We start from the raw sequence: 23,339 nt of genomic DNA on the forward strand, positions 1-23,339 counted from the left end.
TATATATATATATATATATATATATATATATATATATATATATTATTTTGATGGCCGAGGGGCTTATGCATATAAAAGTATTTTTATGTTCTCAAATGGAAAGATGATTTTCTTATTTCCTAAGTATAAATCAATAAAAGAGCATTAAATGGGTAAGATGAGTAGCAGAACGAGTGGTGCTCGGTGGCTAGCCCCGGGTACCCATCACGGCCCCTAGCTGGGTCGTGACAACAAGGCTTAAACATACGATTTATCAAATCCATGAATGCAGCAGGCGCATTAGTCAACCCAAAGGACATGACTAGAAACTCAAAGTGCCCATAACGAGTACGGAAAGCAGTTTTTGGGATATCCTTTTCCTTTATCTTCAATTGGTGATACCCAAACCTCAGGTCAATCTTTGAAAAGAACTTAGCATCCGAAAGTTGGTCAAATAGATCATCTATCCTAGGCAAAGGGTATTGTAACACCCCGTAAACTTGAACTACGTGTGAATGTGTAAAACTCTAGTGTTAAGATGATATTTTATCTATATGAATCCATTCTTGATGAATTGGGGTGGAAGGGAGTTGTTTTGAAGTCAAACTAACTAGTGAAGTTCTTAAGGGCTCTTAATCTCGCCTAAGTTTTGGTAGGTCTGTCTTCTAGGAGATTTTCATGAAAATGTGTTGAGAATTTGGAAAACCTTCCTGATAAAAGTTGTAGATCATTGAAATATCTTTCCAACAGTATGTCTCCCATCCCAAGAAAAGTTACGTACAAAAAGTTATGCCCGTTTTACCTAAACCTGTTTGAACGCAAAACATTCTGGAAATTTGTCCTGTGTTGTGGTAAGACGTTACGGACCATAACATGTGTTACGGGCCATAACACTGCACCGTAACGCCTCAAAAATCACCAAAACTCTCTGGAAATCCCCGCTAAAGGACGGTCCGTAACACGAAGGACGGCCCGTCCTTCGGGGGTATCCTTTGGCCCGTTTTCACCAAAAAAATATAAATAAGGCACTTGTTTTGTTTATTCCTCCACTTTCTGAAAAACCCTAAGAACGAAAACCATTCCTCCAAGTTTTCAACTCAAAGGTAAGAACATCTTCATCATTATTAGTCTACTTATGCTTTTCAGTCGGAATCTTGTATAAAGCACACTTTGACAAACAGGTGAACTCCAAACTATACTCACGAACCGACTGGTTACCCTGTTCTAGCTTTTCAAATTTCGTAGCCATAGCAAATCTCTCCTCATCAGACAAAAACCTTTCCATGAATGCATCTTCAAATTTAGCGAACGTCGGAGCTAAAGCAGCGTCACCCTCTCAGACTCCCACATCTCAAACCATGCGTAAGTAATATCCTTCAACTGATAAGAAGCAAGCCTCACAGCTTTGGAATCCTTGGATTCCGTTGCCCTCAATTCCTTGAAGATCTCATCTAAAACATGCTGGGGTATCCACCTCTCGTGACCCGAAGAACTCTGTTGACTTCAAGTCGAGGAATTGCTTAAGTCTGCCTCCACCATGAGGTCTCACACCTCCACGCTGCTGCTGAGCCTCAACCAATGCAGTCAACATTTGAATAGCCGTTTGCATAGTACCAATCTCTAGCACACCCACAACAGGAACAGCAGGAGCAAGCGGTGCTGGAGGTGGTGCTTGACTCCCAACATTGTTTCCGTCACCAACATTCGCGGCCCCAAGATTTCGGTTAACTCCCACGTGATTTTCTCGGTTACAGTTTTTGGATCACGTCAGAGACATTTCTGCAAGGCATGAATTAACGAGCGAATTAGAATGATCCTAAAAGGACTTTAAGCTCTACCGCACAATCTAGAATCAAGAAGAATAGGAAACACCTATGAATGTCCTGGGAGTTTCTCAGTCATGCAGGTGATCAGGCTGCACAAGGAAAACTCCACTAGACACAGCTCCACAGACACCGACAATAATCCTAGGACGTATTTAAACCTAGGCTCTGATACCAAGCTTGTCACGCCCCAAAATCCACCCTAGACGTGACCGGCATCCAACGTCATGAACAACATCGGAAGGACCTAAAAGATGCACAATGACACTTGAACCCGCCAGGTTTAATAATCACCTCCAACAGTTTATAAAATAAATTTAAACAAGTCGTGATGTAAGAATAAAATCAGTGGAAGTCTTTATAATTTAAATAATTCAATCAAAATATGATAGTGTGCCTGAAAGAGTTAAACAACAACTCTTTTTTTACCCACATTCGAATGTATACTAAGGAGCTTCTAAGAATAAGGAATAAACGTCTAACTCATCGGGACGCAGCCCGGAAACTAATATAAATAAATGGAATTAAAAAATGGGGTGTCCCATGAACAAGCATGTGGGCTCACCAAATCAGCAGCATCAGGTTCTCCTAAAAGTTTTGAATGTCACGAACCTGCTCTTCTTCGTTACCTAACATACCATCAAAAACAACAATGGTGTGCCTGAGTACTTCGTACTCAGTGAATGCCTTGGGGACAACAAGTGATATGAAAATAAAGTGTAATAACATATAAAGAAATCAGTTCTGAGGATAGTGTGACACAATATGGAAACAGTTATTCAGCTTGTTTATCTTAATGAAAGACAATTATCAAAAACAGGTTATAAAGTCCTTGTCAAGTTCCAACCTCCAAATATGCCATTTAAGTTGATCATGATTATTAAAAATAGTTCCATTAAAATATAGGAACATCACACTTACCAATACAGGCCCAAAAATCAATAATAACGTAGGGATGACCTTTGAGGTTCCCTAATCATAGCAGTGCATCACACCGGAATATGAAATTCAACGGTGGCTATCCTTCCTCCCGAATAGCTAGGCATAATCACACCCCAGGTAGCGAACCCGGAAGTGATCACTCTTCCTCCCGAATGGCTAGGCATTATCACACTAGGATCCATAGTGGCTACCTTTCCTCCCGAGTAGCTAGGCAAAACACAACAACCAGTTTTCATAGCATAGAAGCCAATTCATAATTCATTTGTACTATAGTCACATCATCAATTGTCATTAAGGTTCATTATGCCATATTGAAAGAATAAGTCATTTCAATCAATGTTTTGAAAACGTTTAACTTCTTTACGAAAGATTTTCATGTCCTAATTCATCAATGAGAATATCACTACCAACCCTTAACTATCATTATTAAGCATCTCTTATAGAGGAAAACGTTCATAATATCATATACATATATAGGGTTTGTTAAAATCTAGGTTTAATGTCTCACACACATTAACCACCATTTAGACATGAATTAGAGTTCAAAAAACATGAAAATATTACTTTTTTTTTTATTCATTAAAGAACCTTGAATGAAATTTATACTTCCAACAACAGTTTCAAAAATTGATTTTCATTCAAAATAAGTTTTCTAAAGAGGGACATACCTTAATATGTTAAACGAAGTTTAACAATTCACTTTTCTAATGAAGAACACCCAAAACCCTAGCTTGAATCACTTTAGGAAGAATTATGTTGCAAACCCTTGTTGTGGGCGGTTCATAGGAGAATAACACGTTGTTCTAGGGTTTACAGAATGAGGGAAATCTGATTTTTCGAGTTAAGGGATGAATTTATATAAATCCTAGCTCGGCAGGGTCCGTGCTTCGCACGAAAGTGGACGAGAAAAGCTGAAAGCTGATTTTTCCAGTCTCACCACCATCCTTGCGAGGCACGAAATTGGGCGAGCCTAGAAAAATCACTCTCGCCTCATTTTCTCGCCTTGGCCTCACTTTACTGGTTTGTAGCACTCAAAATAAGCCTAGCTCGTCCCATTTCTCGCGCAGCAAGACCTAGAAACGAGCCCGGAAGTCTACCAACTTTTCTGGCTCGCTAAGGTTCGTGCTTGGCAAGCCTTGAAGACGAGCCGGTAAAAGCTTCCTTCATGAATTACTATGCATGCGAAATCCTTAGTACGAACTCCATATCCACCATACGAATCAACATTCTCTCGAATCATGGACGTGGCTTAGCTTAGAGGTACGAGGAGTTACAAACTACTTATCACCAAAATCATCCCGAAAGGTTTCACATAACAAAAATATGATACGCCAACCCTCATTTATTCATTCACACTTAACCCGAATCTACGGAATGGTACATCTATCGATTAGAATGGTTTACGCAAGTTAGAAAGGGATTAGAGACTTGAAATCAACCTAGAATCATCGTAGAACTTACCTTGGAGGGTTCTTGGGGCTTAGGACTTGTTTTCTCTTGCCTTAGGATGATTTTTCATGATTAGGGGTGTTTGGGAAATAAACTCCAACTTAAATATAAATTTAAACGCGAAATTTGACTTTTTTACCTAAAAACCCCATCCGCCCGCATCGAGTCCATGATACACATGCATTGCGCAACCCATGCAGGTCCATGGTCAGAGAGGGTGTTTTTGGGTGATCGGCTCGCAAAGCAGGCCATCGTACGTGCCCTCACATGTAGCCTGTGTCCTTTCTGCGCAGTGTTCGGTGAAATGGGCATAACTTTTTGTACAGAGCTTCGTTCAGCCCCCACCACATATCGTTGGAAAGGTATTTCAAAGATCTACAACTCTTTTTAAGTTTTCTCAAATTCTCAATAGATTTTCATGAAATTGGACTAGAAGGCTGACCTGCCATAAACTTAGCCGATTTTATTGAATCTTAAGCACTCTCTATTAGCCATTTTGCGACGATCATATCTCCTTGCTTCGAATTCCGATTGGCCTGATCTTTATAAGCCTGGAAAGGTATTTCCATATACTAAAACTTTCATTTAGAGACCTTTTTTGAAATTCCTAACTAATTAAGGGGTTATGGTTGCCCGAAGTAGGTTTGTCAACCATTTTTGCAAAATGTTCAAACCTTCAGATTTTCCACTAAAACTCTAACGATACGAGTCTAACCTTAGTTCTATGATACGGGGTATAGCAGATACCTACGAGGTGCTAGTGGTTTGAACTCATACCTCACTTGCTGCAGTTTGATACAGACCCGTGTTCCAGTTTCCAGGCCTCGTGGCTGATCTCAAGGTTATCCTACTCTAGATTCTAGGGCGATTACAGTTGAACCAGTAGCCCTGGATCGTTCTATTTATGTTATATTGTCCATCTTCATTTCGAGACAGGTTTCCATTTATGTAATATCTAAGACTTGTAAAATTCTATTAGAAGCTCTTGCACGAGTTCGACCAGGTTTTTGGATTTGTAACGACTGAGATATCTTTCTGCATTTTCGTATATTTATATTAAGGTTGTTGGATAATGTTTCAAGTGTATTTAACTTTTTTGCTTTATTTTATATGTATGTTATAGTGTAGGCGCCACCATGACCCGCGAATTGTGTCGTGACACCTTTACTGTGTATCTATGCATTCATCATCAGAATGCAAATGCAAATGACCACTCCCATATAACATACATATAAAAGTATACAATAAGCATTCTGGGGATCTTTATTCGTTAGCTTATGAGAGCATTACACATGATTTTTACAAGGTCATTCACACATGGAACTGGTTCATACATTCATATAAAATATATGGATTATTCATGTGACGAACCTGATATTCTTACTGGACGAGGAGACGTAATCATATAGAAGCTTGATATGATACGAATAACATGACATGGAAGGAACAACTGTATCTGAGCAAAAGGCTCGCACATATTCATTCTTTGGAACTCAAATAGAGGAAGAGGCATATGACTAGACCTCATGTCGATCGATACGATATGGACACCTGTACTTACTGTCTATTAATCTCATTTGATACCTTCCGAACTTGTACTCTAGTCCTCTGAATCATCTTACCATCAGGGAGAACTATGTTCATCTATGTCAACGTGATTCATCTTAAGGACGTTCTACAACCCAATAATGGTAACTTGGGTACTGTCAACATGGCTCATCTTAAGTCGAGGACAACAGGTCCATAATATTTACCTAACATCGTCAATATGATTTAAGTAACAATCGAGAATCCATTAACGGGACTCTCAAACTCATCTATCTAACTAAGCCTCAATAGAATCTGAAGTTTGTCAACGAACCCCTGAAGCTATTCACCTGATTGACCTTATTTTATAATCTATAACCAATCAGCAATCACCTAAAAGCTAGCCATACAGTTCATCCTAAGTATCATTCATCACCCGTTAACGATATTAGAAACTATCGACATAATCCATCTTAAGTTACCCTCTATGCCACAATTATGACCATATAAAGGCTATTGACATCATTCATCTTAAAATAACAGTCTATAACCCCTTCAACCAAACATTAGAAACTCTTGTCTTGACTTATCTTAAACGAGATATATGACCCTTTAAAGGTACTCTTGAAACTCGACTACGGGAGTGGAACAATTGTATGGGATACCGATATCGAAACACATGACATAGCTCTTAATCAAATTATGAAACATATAACATGGAACCTATACAGTTTTCGTAACCCTAGACTTCACAACACACATAGGGAAACAAATAATGGGAGTCGTGCCATATTGGTGAGTCAAGGAATAGCCTTACATCCTTTTACTTCCGAACCTCTGTCGATGACGATGATACCACCCTTCCTTACAAGTTAATCTATAAGAAACACGATAACGCTAATACTAAACTTACAAATAAACATGACGACCTAACGACGAGCGGCAAGCTCGCTTTATGATAACAATATGGCATTTCGCCGCGCTCTTCTTCCTTCCTAGCTCCAATACAACAACAACAACACACAAACACAACTATACCAGCATGTACAGAAATCCAACACATCAAGAACAATCCATATTCAACCTATAACCACTCCAACAAATCAAACTTATGATTTCCGATCACCGTCCCGTGAGTTCTTGCTAAAATAATGTATCTAAAGCTCATACGAGCTTATACAAAAGAAGAAGGAAGATTGCTTACCTAAGTTATCAAGAATCAAGTTTTTGACACCTTACTTCAACTTGAAGCAAACCCGGATCCGACCACTAAGCGGAAGAGAAGATAACAACGTTAACTTAAGAGTCTAACAAAGAAAATCCATGTCCAAATCTTGTCGATATCTACCTTGATGATGGAGGATTACATCGAGAGCGTTTTAGGAGTCTTAGCTCTGTTTAGAGGTGGAAGATGAGCTAAGTGAACTCTCCACCGTTTAGATCAAATTTATAGAAGTTACACTACCTGATTCTATTGTTGGAGGTACGGTCCGTATAACACAAATATGGCTACTATATTGGACCGTATTTCATGTCCCTAAATTTCCAACTTCTGCCTAAGAGTTATGATGGACGTATGGTCCATGAAACACAAATACGGTCTGCATCTTGAACCGTTTTTCCTCCCCTCCGCCGAACTTTGACGAAACTTATTTTCTCCGATTTGTTTAACCTCTAATCCTCTCATAACTTTTTAACACTGTTATAAACATTTTATAACCTCATGAATGACTTTAATCCCTTCAAAATCATATTGTTTAACCATGATGCATCCTAATACTAAGGTACGGGGTGTTACACGTCCAAATCCAGTCCTACCCTCCCATTTGACACCCCTAGTTTAAAGAATAGATATACCCTTTAAGATTGTCAATGCCTTGTCGTAAAGGATAGATATAGTTCTTGTTTAAGTAGGATTTTTATGTTATTTAGAAGGATATTTATGTAATTTGAATCTTATGTTTTGTATTTCCCCTTTTTTTTTAGTACTCCATCCGTCTCAATTTATAAGAAGGTGTTTGACTGAGCACAAAATATAAAAATGAAATGAAGACTTTCAAAACTTGTGGTCTAAATCGAGTCATAGATATTTGTGTGACTTTAGAAATCTCTTTAAGAATAGAATAGAAAAAATCTAAAGTTAAATTATTACTTCTTGTATTGCAAAATTATTGTGACTTATAGTATTTTTAATACAGTTTCTAAATATGTAAGTTTTATTTCAAAAAATTAATGATTCTATATCTGAATTCACACCGAACATTAGTTAGTTTGACCCTCGTAATCCGAATCTAGACAGTCTTTTTGGGATGGAGGGAGTACTAAATTTTGAAAGATGTCATTTTCACTAAAAAGTAGAGACTGACATATAGATTAGGATGGAGAGAATATAATACAGATGTTGGCTTGAGATTATTTTAAGTGGGGAAAAGGATTTATGTAACCGATCACAACTTGTTTGGTGCTAAGGCGCAATTGTTGTGGTTGGATCACCCTCAAATATAAGTGGATCTATCAAAGAATACACAAAAAAGGAACTCAAGAAACTTAAAACTCAAGGTAGTATCTATTTAGAAGGAAAAAGAAATACCTCTAAAAATAAAAATTGAAAATTTCCTGTACAAGCTAGCTAGATGCTAAATCATTTCTCAACCCTCTTGAAAGATCATCATCCGTCTTTTCTATCTCAAAAATTGTTCAAAATTAGCATGATATTTTTAATTTATCATAGAATTGAATCTCCAGGATTGAGCTGTGCATGTTGTTGCACCACTAAAACTGAAGCTGTGGAAGAAAAGTCTGATGTGAGCAAGAGATCCCCAATGGAGCCCAGCTCGGGGCAGTCACTCCACTCATCTAAGCCACCCTTGAGCGGCGAAAAGAAGGCCAATCCTCTTCCTACCACATAGAGATCAAAATCCTGACCTAGCGATCTTATTGTTTTCACAGTTTCTGCACCATTACCAGATATCTCCTCTGTATAAACAACTGAGATATCATTCTGTACCTTGTGCCTAAACTCATTTACCAATAAGTCATCAGCTTGCTTTTCAGCTTCAGCTTCCATTGTGAGAGATAAATCTGCATCGCCATTTTGTGTGGCTGAACTTTCATCCAGAATAAACCTCAAAACTGTTAGAGCTACCTTTGGATGTCTTGCCATCCGTGAAGCATAGGCCAACGCCTCTCTGTCATCAGGCCCCCCTATAAAGATCATGGCAATTTTGCAACTCCTACTTCTACCTTCGTCTTTATTAGTAGGTAACAATGTGCCAAAACCACGATCTACAAGAATACCAACAGTGCAAGGTGCAGTTGCTAAAGTATTATTATTTACATCTTTGTAAGCAGGATTCATTTCTTCCATGTTATTGTGGATAGTCTGTCTCTTGTGGAATGGGAGAATGATTAGTGTCACCTGCTTTTCCTCAACAAGACTGCAGACATCTTCATGCATTGTGCCATAAGGAGATATAGCAGTCAACAGTTGAACCGATAGCGTTGGACTTTGATGCTCTAAGTTCTTGAATGCAGCAATTAATTGGTCTGTTTGTCCGTCTACTCTACTGATGCTTTCTGAGCTAGTCCCACCGGCACCATGAACAATGAGCAGAGCAGTAGTATGTTTTTTTAGCTGCATGAGCTGAAGAGCAAAGACACAAATTGGGGATCTTTTGGAGGCATGAGAGATTTCCAGGAGTGCAGTAATTCCAGCCACAGTTTGTACTTCATGAATACATGTGAGGATTCGGAGCTCAGTATCCGGTTTTAGATCCTGTAACACCCTGTGTTGGCTTGGTAAGAACTTCTTTGTACGTCTATACAGGAAGTTCACAATTGGTAATGTTGCTATGCTCATGATAAATATAGTAAACAACATAATGGCAAATCCATCTTCATTCATGACCTGAGAGGCAATAACATTGGGTTAGGTTATGAGCACAATACACATATAAGACTAAGTTTTCAAAGTAGAAACATTAACAACCAATCAGATATTGATATGCATACTTCAATTGCATATCTCGTGGAACAACTATCACACTTTAGTCTCATTACCTCATCTAGTAATGCAATATCAAATTTTATGTTTTGTATAAGACATTTGATTGGGCGTTCATCTGTCCAATAAAATAAAGGAGAGACAATAAATAAATATGTACAACTAAACTAACTTGTGACCATTACTTTAGAATTACCAGTATGACCTAATCAATTATAATGTATATTTCTAGAATAACTATAATTTTTTATGAGAGGGAGAGAAAGAGGGATTACGTACAGTATGGTCACGCCCCAAGCTCATTGCCATGACAGCTATCAGGCCTTTGGTGTTCATCAGGACTCCAAGAGTAAATCCTTCATGCAACGACATCCTATAGAAGTAAGAAATAGCAACAGTACAGACAATCTTTGGTATGAAAGACAAGAAGCAAACGAGAACCATCATAAGCATGTCCTCTCTGTTAAATCCACCAAGATGAGTCCTCATTCCCAAACTAGCATAATAAAGAGGGAGCAACAAGTCAGACGCGAAGCCTTGTAGCATCAACACAAACCTATGCCCCAACAGATCTGGTGGTATGATAAGACCAAATACAAATGCACCAAGCAGAGAGCTCACTCCACATATATCTGTAATCAACCCACAAGCCAAGACCATTGTGAGTATAGTACAAACTGTTGCTTCACTATAGTCTTCTCCTTCTCGGGTCGTCTTCCTAATCACCCATAAAAGTACCGGACGAATTACAAAAATACTGAAAATGATGAATACTATAGCACTAAACAATGACAAGTACGTACTTGAATTGCTACTAGTTACTGCTAATGAGAGTACAAGGAGAACCCATGAGGAAAAGTCATTTACAAGGGCGGAAGACATGGCTATTCTTCCAATTTCTGAATGGAGGAGCTTTAATTTTGCAAATATTTCGGCTATAACAGGAAGGCCAGTGACTGAGAGTGCTACACCCCAGTAAAGGAAACCCCATCTGAAATTCTCTGGATAGTCCGCGATAAAAGCGTACAAGGAAGCTCCAAAAAGAAAGGGGAAAAGAGCTCCAGAAATACCAACGCCAAGGGCTTTGGGGCTAACACTTGTTAATGCTATTAAGTCCATTTCTAACCCAAGAAGAAATACATGATAAATTAGTCCAAGGTTTCCCACGGTCTCCATTGTCATAATTCGAGAGGCTGCAAATATAGAACCCAGTGCTGGAATATGTTTTCGTGCAAATTCACTTGCAATTGCAGTTGATCCCACCAGTATACCGGCCTGTCAAAAGCATTGTCTGAGGAAACCAAATGCACAGCTGACATTCTCAAGAAAAATTGGCTTACGATTTGAAAACAAAGAATTCGCTTCTTCTCTAAAAAGGATTCGCACAATCAATTACCCTTCCCCTCTGTTTGGGTGGTTGTTTTCCGTGGTTCATTAATGTACAGTATGGTATGGTACAGTTTGGTGTTGTATTGTATTGTACTGTATTAACGAATACAATGTTTGGATAAATTGTATCGTTTGTTGTGGTTTAATAACATTTGTATTGTTTGGTTTGACTGTATGATACTGTATAATAACTTGTAAGTTTACTAAAATATCCTTAACTCTTAATTAGAAATTAATTTATATATATTAATAAAACTCAGGTAAAGAATAAAATAGAAACTTTAAAAAATAAGTAGGTAGTGGGTGGGGTGGTGGAGGGGTGGGTGGTTGTGGGATGAGAATGGGGGTAGTGGGTGGTAGGGTGGGGGTGAGTGGTTGTGGGGTTGGGGTTGGGTGGTGGTAAGGGGTAGTGGGCGGGGGTGGTAGAGGGGTGGGTGGTGTGAGGTGGGTGGTGTGGGATGAGGGTGGGGGTGAGTTGTTGTGGGGCGGGGTTGGGTGGTGGTGAGGGGTAGTGGGTGGTGGTTGGGGTGGGTGGCAGAGGAGTGGGGTAGTTGGGAGTGGGGGTAGGTGGTAGGGCGGGGGGTGGGGTGGGGGTGAGTGGTAGGCTGGGGCAGGGTGGGGTAGGGGTGAGTGGTAGGGTGGGGGTGGGGTGGGGTGGATGATGGAGGGTGGGGTATAATGGAGAAATGAAATACGTAACCACGGAAAAACCACCAAATCCGTGATTTCGAAAATTGAAACTTTTCATAGTTATATAACTATGGAATGAACCACGGGTTTACAATACCATACCATATAATTTTAAGAACAATGGAAACAAACATGATTTCGTAGAAAACTATACATTAATGAACCACGGGAAACCACCATCCAAACAGGGGGTTCGAGTCTTACATTTTTCTAATGTGCAGCTTTATCTTTGATATGACATTGCTACTTCACCTCCAAAACTTGTATTTATTTACAAGAAAGTATCCAATAATGTTAACAAACTGTTAACTATACACATCAAATGCAGCCAAAGATGACTTAATCTCATAAGAGCAGCTAACCTAGAAATATAGCATCAAGCCTCTACTGGTTATCTCCATGCCTGACTGTGACAAAAATATAACGCAAGACTGTTGAATTACAAATCCTTATAATAAACCAACTAACTAAACAATCTAAAACAGTTTCAAGTAAGAACACTCAAACACTTGCCAAGCAAGATATGAGAATGCTGTTTAACTCGGAATTAGATACTTGGTTTCCATATATATACTAGATGTTTGGCCGGGTATGGAATTTAAGATATTCATTTTGACTTAGATATATTTTATTAGTGGGAGAAAATAAAAAGGCAGAGAAACATTCAAATTTTTGAATAATTTAATGAATTAAGATTGGTGACAATTTAGAAAGTGGGATAAAACAAAAAAAAAAAAATGGTGTGGAATAGGTAAGGGATTTCGAGTATGATAAGCGTTACCAGCAATTCAGCAGCGAAATGGGGTTGGCGGAGAGGTTTGAGGAGGAGGAGACAAAGGCGGGTGACAAAAAGAACAATAACAAGTTGAAAGATGAATATTGGGAGTTTGGATTCCAATGGGTTGATTTCTTCCCATATGCCATTGTCTGTAACGGTATCAGTGAGGTAACATAATTTGCCAACACCCACAGTTGGTCGACTCCCTCGGACATTATACGTTGCAAGTTCTGGCACTTTCAGAAATTTCGGATTAACCATTCTTCAATTTCTTCCTATTTTCTCTTCACTTGTCTTCCTCCTGCGGCCACTTTGGCGACAGTTCAAGCTGCCACCTTTGGACCTTTTTTTTTTTTTTTTTTTGGCGTTTTCGGTGCATAAAAGGGAAAGGAAAATATGGAATAGCTGAGAGAATGGGTTGAGAAATGAGAAGATCTTCACTGGCCATGGGGGTTTGATTGTATGTAGAGAACTACAAATGGATGGTTGGCCGTTCTGTATGGGTTTCACTAGTTGCTTTACAGCTTGTTTGGATAGTTATTATATATTGTAGTGTATTGTGTTGTTAGATTATATATAATGTTTGTTTTGATAATTATTTTAATTTTATTGTATCATATTGTTAGGTTCATTGTTAAAAAATCTCATTTTATGTGATGATTATTTTGGTGTTATCGTGTCGTTACCTTATTTAGTTTTTCTTATTTTGATTTTTATTTATTATCTAATAATTATATTTTATCTTTTATTCTTCCTTTTTATGATATATGTACACTGTGTCCTATTTTACTTGTAGGTTTATCCTTCAAATCATTGATGTCGAATATTATGTAACGACAAGAAACGATACGATATATCCAAAAATCGTATTCATCAATATAATACAATATAACAAGATAGAATACGATACATTATCAAATAATACATAACCACCATCCAAACAAAGTGTTAATATGAGAAGGAAAAAGAACAAAATGAAGGTGGGTGTGTGTGTGGGGGCGTGGGGAGGAAAAGGAAAGGGAGAGTAGTAAGGCAAACTATAGAATATTTCTTGGTTCCGCAATAACTGCACGTGGGAAGTGCATCATACTTCCTTTACCGGATTTTACTCCTCGCCATTTCTCAATCTCTCCAATTTCTCAAGTTCCTATTTAGATTTATTTTTTACTCTTATCCTAATTACTTATTAATGGTCCAAATTTATTTAACTAAAAAATAGGATTAATCATAGTTAATAACTTAATATACATATACTAGTGAATATGTCTTGGCTTCGTGCGCTCTAAAAATACCTCATTAGACTTTATGAAATAATATTTTTCTAGTAGCAAAATATTAAACTCATCATGATTACTTTAATTTATGGTTCCTCTGATGAACTTATTTTGCAGTTTAGATTCTATATAGTTGGATGAATTCCTTCAACAAAAATGCTTATACATATAATAGAAAGATACTCTCTTCAGTAGTGTCAAGCTATTGAATTAGCAAATAATTAATAATACCAAAATCAAGGAATGAAAATAGTACTAACAGAACAAAAGAGAAAGCAATTCTAGTACATAGTTTTCATTATCTCCTTACAGTAAGAATTTGTAGCCTCTTTTATCTTTACAACCCGGCAAAGGATTAAAACATGCACGTGTTAAAAGAATAACAGTAATATAATTATTCCACAAAGAACACAATAAAATAACTTGAAAACAAATAAATCATTGTAAAGATGTACACGAACCTCGTTCGAAAAGGCTATACTTTCCCAAACCAAAAAGTCATTAGAAGTTCTCATTAATTGGAGGCGCTCCATTCGCTTGAACTATCCCCAAGTTTTGTTCTCCAAACAAAAGCAGGCTTGTGAATCTTTGTTTCCCTCTATTAGAAATCCCAAAAGCCTCACCAGATTTTACAAAAGAAGTCCCAAAAGTCTCTTCAATGAAAAGTAAAACTTCAATACCATTCTGCAAAACAACATCTCATTGGTGATTTTCTTTCATTCAACTTATTTTTATACACTTGAAAGCCACTATGAAAGAGACAATTATTCCCCTGTATTAAAAAGACCAAAAGCCAATCATTATTAATTTTGGTTAAACTTTAACGTATCCATATTAATGGCCTTCATTTTGGCCATATAAATTCATCAATTACTTATTACCAGATTGATGAGAGTAGACAAGGGTTTTAGGAAAAGTTAATATATAGTATTAATGGTGAAATAAATAATAAGGCTATCAATAGTTTTCTGCAATTTTTTTTAAGAAAAAAGCATAAATTCTAGATAAAATTAAATTAAATGGAGATCCTGATCTAAGAGAGGTTCCACAATAAGATAGGAATGAGCGGAGTAGTAAATTTTGAGACATTTAAGTATTAACATTAAATAATATAAAGGAATAGAGGAGTATTAATTGAAATATTTTTTTATAATAACAAGTAAATAGAAATGTTGGAGAGATTGCCAAAAAAAAAAAAAAAAAAAAGAGAGAAAAGATATTAAGGATCCTTGGCCAAAGTGAGGTGCCACATCACTTCCCTAATACCTAGTCTTATATTATATATATATTCTAGGAAAAATTATACTCTCTAACTTTAGCAAGAAACAAAGTTAGGACATGATATGCATAAAAATTGCCACTGAGGGCCATGATATGCATAAATATACTCTATATGCGTATATAACGCCATCAAGATGCATATACTACATATACACAGCAAGAAACAAAGTTAGGACATGATATACATAAAAATTGTCACTGAGGGCCATGATATGCATAAATATACTCTATATGCGTATATAACGCCATCAAGATGCATATACTACATATACGCCCATATAGTGCCATTAGACCTCTGTGAGCATCATCATCATCATCATAATAACCAACTGATCAGTTGTTCAATGTACTATACATATACGTGTATATAACGCCATCAAGATACATATATAGATGCATGAAGATCATTAGGACACCTTATGAGTGTACTGAAGTGACGTAAGGTCGTTACACCTCCGACTATCGTTATGTGACTAACATGCCGTCATACTTTCCATTATCAACCAAGGAGTACAAGACATAATGTACTTATGAAGCATAGATGTGAAAAATGAGCATAATCATCTCTATTACTACGAGTAGCGCCATCTTTGGAAAGAGACGTTTAGTTACGTTTCGTTCAATTTAGATCATGCCAAAAGAAAGAAAGTTAGCCTTAACATACCTTATATCTAACCACAATGTATCAAGCCGGAACGCCTAAGTCTACAACCAGCAATAAGGGTACTAACGTTAATTACGAGTAGTTGAACAATCCCCAATCGAGTGGCAAGCTCGTTCTATATAAAATTAGACAGCATCTCCCTCGTTTTCCATACTTTACCAAGTCCATAAAAACTACAAGAACACATACAATCTTCAACTATATACTTCCAGCACCACAACACACCCAAACAGCACAACAATATTCAATATCGAGTTACAACTTCTACTCCACATCTTACATGTTTTCAACCATCCAGCATGTCAAGAACCTAAACTAACTCTTATACATGAAGAATAACAAGATTCTTACCTTAAATCTCAAAAACCAGCCACAAATTAACTTAGAACAACCTTAAAACAGCCCAGCAATTCATAACTAAATCATATACGATTTTTGACCTTCGCTTTGTAGATTCTCAACTAAACAATCTGGCCAAAACATATATAACCTCAAATACATGTAAAAGAGACATAAACTTACCACAAGCAACAAGAATGACCAATTATTTGTGTTGGCACTAGCACGTTTGAGTTTTGATGATTGGCAAAATGTACAAATGCCTGTGAACCAGTTGAGAAACAGGTGGGAAAAACATGCAGCACAAGATGGTTAGAACAAGTCCATAGACATGTTTTATCACAAAGAGTCATCAGGTGCAGTTGATGAATGGTTAAGAAGAGATCATGAAGCAGAAAAGGTGAGGATGACTCAAACTATTTTGTTCAAAGTAAAGACAGTTACAGAAAAAGTATATGAACAAGATCTGCAAACATGTTCCAAGGTAGAGCAAGAAAATAATCAGAGTCACAGAGTGAGACAAGGCTGAAGACATGATTTCTTCAAGCAGTGAAAAAATAAGAGCAACACATGATCAATGAAATAGGTTAGTCAACATGTTCCATCATTAATCACAAAAGCATACCCAAGACAGAGTTGCAGGAATAAACAAGAAAGGGATGATGAAACAAGTTTGTGAACATGTTCCATCACAGACATTGTAGAGACTCAGAGGCAGACGAACCAAGTGGATGAAACAGGTTCGTAAACATGTTACAAAACAAGTCCTACAACAACTAGGATTTGCACTTTTATGGTAAAGACTTGGCGATCAAGTGTGTAGATTTCCTTGCCATATTTTTTGGGATTAGTAAGACTTCTACAAGGACAAGAAGCGGACTCAACAAGGCAAGAATCCAAGTACAACAACCCTAACATCTCATGGGTCTAATCGAAGAAGGATTTGTATTTTACCGATCTGTTGTGCACTCAATGTTATAAATATCCAAGTCTTACCAAGAAGAAGGTCTGCACACCCACAAAGAGAGATTTCAAAATATTGAGCTGTCAAAAGATTTATCAAGAATATTCAGAATCTTGGCGTGTGTCCCTAGTACGAGAAGACGATTGAAGAAGCTGTAGAATAACATTTATGTTTGAAGTTCTTAAGTCCAGAAAAACTTTATGAGGTTGTTCTATCGAGTTGTACTTTATCTGCTTTATTAGAAGCAGCCAAGTTAGTACAAAAACATTATAAATTCAACTTCAAGTTAAGGATCGAGTTGAAAGTTATTTACTAGTCTTGGGAGATTTATGAGATAGGGATTAGAGGTTAGTTCCTAGGTTACAGGGATTGTAACTTGAATTTGCAGAGGCTTATCATTTTAGTGGAGTTTTAGGGAAAATCCTACAGAGGTCTTCTGTCACGACCCGGCTAGGGGCCGCGACGGGTACCCGGGGCTAACCACCAAGCACCGCTCGTACTGTCACTTACCTAACCCATTTAACAATCATTCATCTATTTCCGGCTAACTTTAAAAAGAGGCTTTGCTTTTCATTACAAAAATATAACGCGTTAATACAAAAACATATTTCAATATACTTATACATATGCGTACTACCCACGTTGTGGAACCACACAACCCACATCGAGCATCTATGAGCCTCTATTGAGTGGCATACAAATATATACACAAAAGGAACAACCAATTAGCACCTCCGGAAGATGGAGTGCTCTTCAGATCGGCTAGTGACTCCTATCAGTCGGGACCGCTTTCCCGTCTACCTGTGGGCATGAACACAACATCCAAAGAAAAGGATGTCAGTACGAGCATTATACTGAGTATGTAAGGCATACATCAAGAAATAAAGAAAGAATAAGAAAGTAAAGTAAGTACAAGGAGATAATTGATAACTGCTTGCCTCTTAAGGCGGATCCATGCATGCATACTCATAAAGCATCATATAGTAAATTGCTGCGGAACGCGCAGCCCGATCCATATGTCATCATATGTTAGTGTCGAGGAACATACGGCCCGATCCATAAATATAATAAGTTAGTGCCCGAGGAACGTACGACCCGATCCATAACCCATATATCCCACGTCCGGGCATCCCGCATCCGGGATGAGAACATGATATGCCAGCTGACCAGGTGGCTATGCGTCTATAGCGCCTCACCTTTCCCCATTTCCCCTGAAAACATTTTCATATAATATATATACATACATAATATACATAGCATGCTTGAGAGCCCAAGGAAAAGTTGTAAGTACGTCGGAGTGACGTAAGGTCGAAAGCCTCCGATTATGTTATGGAGTAATCATCGTCGCTTTGTCTCACCTTGAAGGAACAATTATTATAAGGCGAGACTATCAATGAAGAATTGCATTAAAAGAAAGCATAGAATAAAATCATGAACTTCATAAGGCATCCATGAATAAATTGAGAAATCAGTAAATAGCTCGACGTTCTCATATAGTCCTTGAAATCGTAAACTTGAAACTTTTAAACATAAGATCGTTCTCATCATAGTCATCATAATGATATTCTCACTTTTGACATCATCGTTGTCATTGAAAAAAAATATCCTTCGTCGTTATCATAAGAACTCACATAATCACAACCTTTGGTTTTGAAAAATAGGAGTACTTGGAAAACATTTATGGAATATCAAGAAGGAAATCATGCTTCGGAATCTTAGACTTTTTAACCTTTGATAGCAAGGAAAAGATGGGAGCATTTATGAAATCGTAAGCTAGGGATCATGCCTTTGAAAGAAAGGGAATAGCCTCACATACCTTTGACGTTTACTATTCTTATCGCTTGCTCGTACTTCCTTTATTGCGCGTGCATATACCTTCAAGAGAATTCATGTCGTCGTTAGCTAAGAAATTATAAGGACGGACTACTATTTCTAGGAAAAATTGGGCAGCACTACCTTTGTTTATACTGCATTTCCCATATTCTATTTTATCTCCCAAACATTCGCGACAATATCCACAATATAGAAATCAGCAATCATCATTTATGTACGTTTAGCAAAATCCACCAATTTCCTCCAATTTTTCCACATTTAGTGGTTTTAGCTAATTGTCACTTTTACTCATGCGTCGCACTTATTCCATGGTCAAAACGTCATTTATAACGTATTTATAATCATAGCATATCAACTTCCATGATTCCATTCAACCATCACTCCACAGTGACACTATTCACTAAATAATGGTGCACTTCCTATGTCTTACTACAATTCAAGTGTCTTAGTCTTCTAATACTTTAAACCACATGCTAAAGTCATAAAACTCACCTTGGATGGTGGTGGAACAAGCTTAGAGTATAATCCTTCCTTGTGCACCAAAACCCTCCTTTACCTCTTTTGTGATTTCTTGGAGAATATGACTTCCAACTAGGTTTCATTCACTTGTTTCATAAGTTTAGTGTTGATGATCCTAGTTTCTTCCCTTGATTCCCTTGAATTTCTATGGATGAAGTGTTGAGAGAGTTCTAGAGCTTTCTTGAGTTGTATAGATGAGTAATGAAATAAAGTGAGGCTTTGGTCCCTTTTTAATAATCACATAACTTGATTTTCAATGAACAACCATCGGGTGAACAGTGGTCGTAAACCACAATTTACGGACCGTATTGTGGTTTATGGTCCGTCCTCCATGATCGTTTTTAATCATCCCAGAAACAGAAAGGTTTGGCTGGAAATATGGCAGTTTACGACCGAGGTTTACGGTCCGTAAACCAGTTTACGGGCCGTCCTCCAAGTCGTATTTAACCATTTCAACATTAACAGAAAGTTGAAGTTGGAAAGCTGGAGGACGATGGTGGTTTACAGTCCGTAAATCACTTTACGGGCCGTATACCACTTCACGACCACTGTGCTGAATAAAATTCCACAACTTTTTCATTTCCAAAAATTCACGAATCATCACCCCTTGCTTAGTAAAACACCCCTCGCCCATATCCTTCGTTGGTCTATTCCTTGTATATATACGGGGACTTTTCCGAGGTGTAACATGTAGGTCGTGGCATTTATCACCTTTGTGAGCCGGTTGGTTTCCATGTAAAAAACATTGTTCTTCTTTACTTACCTGCAATTTATATTCTGCAGGACGCTAGCATAGAATATGTAGAGTAACGTGTTCCATCCTATAGGCGAAAATTGGATACTTTATAGGATAGGAAGTAGGTCCTGCAACCCAACAAATGGTATCAGAGCAGGTTCTCCCCAAAATGGCTAAAACCTTGGGAGAACATCATGATTAGTGTTGCATCACTATCAAGGACGTGGTAAGAAGAACTCAGGCTCCCTAATCAAGCTTCCAGGATGAAGGCAAAACTTAAGAAGGGAAGGAGTATTGACAAACCACAGGACAGAGAATGCTTTAAGCGCAAGAAGACTGATCACAAAATCAAAGATTTCCCACAATGGGTAATCAAATGGAAAGAAGAAAGAGCAGAAAAGGAAAGTTTGAAGGATTCACTCAATGATCAGAAGAGAAACTATAGTGTTGAAGAAAACGAAAATCGCTCCACACTCATGACTAACGAGAAGTCAAACCCATAGAAGGACCCAGGGTAACCTGTTCTTGACTTAAAATATAAGTTAGATCACTTCTCTAAGGAGATCGTATCCCTAATGTCACGACCCGACTAGCGGCCATGATGGGTACCCGAGGCTGATTACCGAGCACCACTCATACTGCTAGTCATCATACTTATTCTGCATTTATCTATATCCTCACAATATTAGTCATAAGGAAAACCATTTCATTTTGAAACATATTTACCTTTATATACATAACAAAATAATATATATACAGTGAGGAAACTGTGAAACCATACTACCCACATATACGTATCTACGAGCCTCTACTAGAGCACTATACATATGGATGGGACAGGACCCCCTCGGGACCAAAATGTATATACACAAAATAATAATCAATGGCACCTCCGGAACAATGGAGTGCTTTCAAAGCCTGCTGATAGCTCCTACGAATCTGGATCACCTTCCTGTCTACCTGTGGGCATGAACACAGCGTCCAAAGAAAAGGACGTCATTACGAACATTGTACTGAGTATGTAAGGCATAGACAATAATAATACTTCAATGAAATAAGGAGACATCAAGTAAGGAGCAATCTGTAACTGACTGTCAACTATGATAGAAATAATGCATGTTGACTTACTTCATAATCATCATCATATCATGTATGCATATATATATATATATATATATATATATATATATATATATATATATATATATAAGCTGCCCGACCATATAGGTACGGTGTGATAATCATTAGCCCGCGTCCAGGCCTCCTGCGTTCGGGGTACCATCTCATGCCGCCCACTAGTGGTGTCTGCCCATGCCATCTAGACATGGCGGTATACGCTGCCCGCCGTAGCGGTGTTTGCCCGGCCATGTAGGCACGGTGTAATATCATCATCATATACTTATCATGGATCATGCATAGAACTCAAGGCAAACTGCACATCTATCGGGGTGACATAAGGTCGTGAATCCCCGATTCCATTATGGAGTCTCATAAGCATTCTGCCTGACCTTGAAGGAATCAACATATAAGGTGAGTGTAGCACAATGAAAAACATGAAAGAATCATAATTAGGATCATTAGTTTTATGGAAACATCATATCATGGGCTTTAGAATCTTTAGGCTTAGACTCAACATCATCATTGTCATACTCGTAACATATCTCTTATCTTATCTCATATGAGGCTCTTTATCAATAATGACTCATAGTCTTCGGGACGTGAGAAAGTCATGAAGAAATAGGGAGAATCATGTCATAAGAATCATGCCTTAGAAAGAAGGGGCTAGCCTCACATACCTTTTCGTTTAGCTATTCTATCGCTTGATTGTTCTCCTTCAACGCTCGCGTTTCTACCTTCAAGAGAGTTCATTTTAACATTAGCTAATCGATTATATGAACGTGCTTACTAAAGCTAGAGAAAATTAGGCAGCATTTCCTTTGTTTATACAACTTTCCTCATATCATATATCAACTCCCAAACGTCTATAATAACATTCACAACATTATAACCAAAAATCTTCATTCATCTACGTTATCCACATTTTACAATTTCACTTCAATTCATCCATAATCATGGTTGTAGTACACTAGTACGTTTTCTCACATATAATGCTTATCCTATGTTCTTAATGTCATTTATAACATATTTACAATCACAACATATCAAGAACCATGACTCATCCAAAGCTACTACTCAAAATCTCATTATTCTCCTCTTTGTGACCCATTTTCTATCTCTTTTCATAATCTAAGTCTTTCAACCTCTCAATACCTTAAACAACATGGAATGATCATAAAACTTACCTTAGATAGTGTAGGAATGAACTGTCATGACCCGACTAGGGGCCGCGATGGGCACCCGGTGCTAGCCCACCCGGGCACCCCTTAACGTACCTTTACACTTACATCTAGGTGAGCCACATATTTAATCATACATTCCTATTCATCAATCATACTTGTCCTATTGGATAATAATGCCTTTTTATCATCATTGGCATCTATGCCATATCAATGTACATAAGCCGACCAGGCTAAAAAATGATATACAAAATATAGGCCGACAAAGCCAAAAATATCTAACCATATACACATGTCTACGAGCCTCTAAGGAGAGTATGTCATAACATATAGGCGGGACAGGACCCCGCTATGCCCATAAGTATGTACACAAAAGAATCTATACCAAAAGCTATGGCTTCGAATGAAATGGAGCTCCGCTATGTAGTCCCTGAGAATGTAGCTATGGAAGTCTGTCTCCATGTGCACCTGCGGGCATGACGCAGCGACCACAAACAAAAGGACGTCAGTACGAAGAATGTACTGAGTATGTAAAGCATGATCAATATCAACATAGAATAATAATATACAACTTAAGAAATAGCATAGGATGGGAGATAGTAATATCATTCCTCATAAGCACTTACGTGCCTTTCTTAGGAACATTCCATTTCTAATGCATATTTGTGCACATAAATCCGTATCCGTATTTGTACTCATTTACATTGCATTCATCACCGTATTCATATACATAGTCTTAATCATATTCGTACCATATTCGTATTCATACTCATATCTATATCATATACATAATCATATCACATACGTAGCATTTGCATAGCATACCCGACTATGAAGGATCGGTGTTTCATA

The 23,339-nt window shown here is 37.7% G+C and overlaps 1 protein-coding gene across 2 annotated transcripts; it reads right to left on the reverse strand.

Annotated features, from left to right (window-relative positions):
* Window positions 1–8,375: 8,375 nt before the first annotated feature.
* LOC132623102 (cation/H(+) antiporter 15-like) lies at window positions 8,376–13,164 on the reverse strand. 2 transcript variants are annotated; one of them, XM_060337812.1, is made up of 4 exons: window positions 12,584–12,722; window positions 12,165–12,209; window positions 10,003–10,998; window positions 8,376–9,627 (listed from the first exon to the last, which is right to left on the reverse strand). In XM_060337812.1, the coding sequence occupies exons 3-4, from the start codon at window positions 10,903–10,905 to the stop codon at window positions 8,446–8,448; spliced, it is 2,085 nt and encodes a 694-aa protein (XP_060193795.1). In that variant the 5' UTR covers window positions 10,906–10,998; window positions 12,165–12,209; window positions 12,584–12,722; the 3' UTR covers window positions 8,376–8,445. The 2 variants fall into 2 exon arrangements, with proteins under 2 accessions (XP_060193795.1, XP_060193794.1); XM_060337811.1 differs by lacking the exon at window positions 12,165–12,209 and having other exon boundaries at window positions 12,584–13,164.
* Window positions 13,165–23,339: the final 10,175 nt, after the last annotated feature.

Source organism: Lycium barbarum, chromosome 12, assembly GCF_019175385.1.
Source record: "Lycium barbarum isolate Lr01 chromosome 12, ASM1917538v2, whole genome shotgun sequence".
Taxonomy (NCBI): Eukaryota; Viridiplantae; Streptophyta; class Magnoliopsida; order Solanales; family Solanaceae; genus Lycium; species Lycium barbarum.

Coding starts and splice junctions, on each gene's coding strand:
- LOC132623102 (XM_060337811.1), bottom strand. CDS start 12,841: ATGGTTAATCCGAAATTTCTGAAAGTGCCAGAACTTGCAACGTATAAT. Junction 10,999..12,583: donor ATTTCGCTGCTGAATTGCTG/GTAACGCTTATC, acceptor TGCTTTTGACAG/GCCGGTATACTGGTGGGATC. Junction 9,628..10,002: donor GCTTGGGGCGTGACCATACT/GTACGTAATCCC, acceptor ATTGCCTCTCAG/GTCATGAATGAAGATGGATT.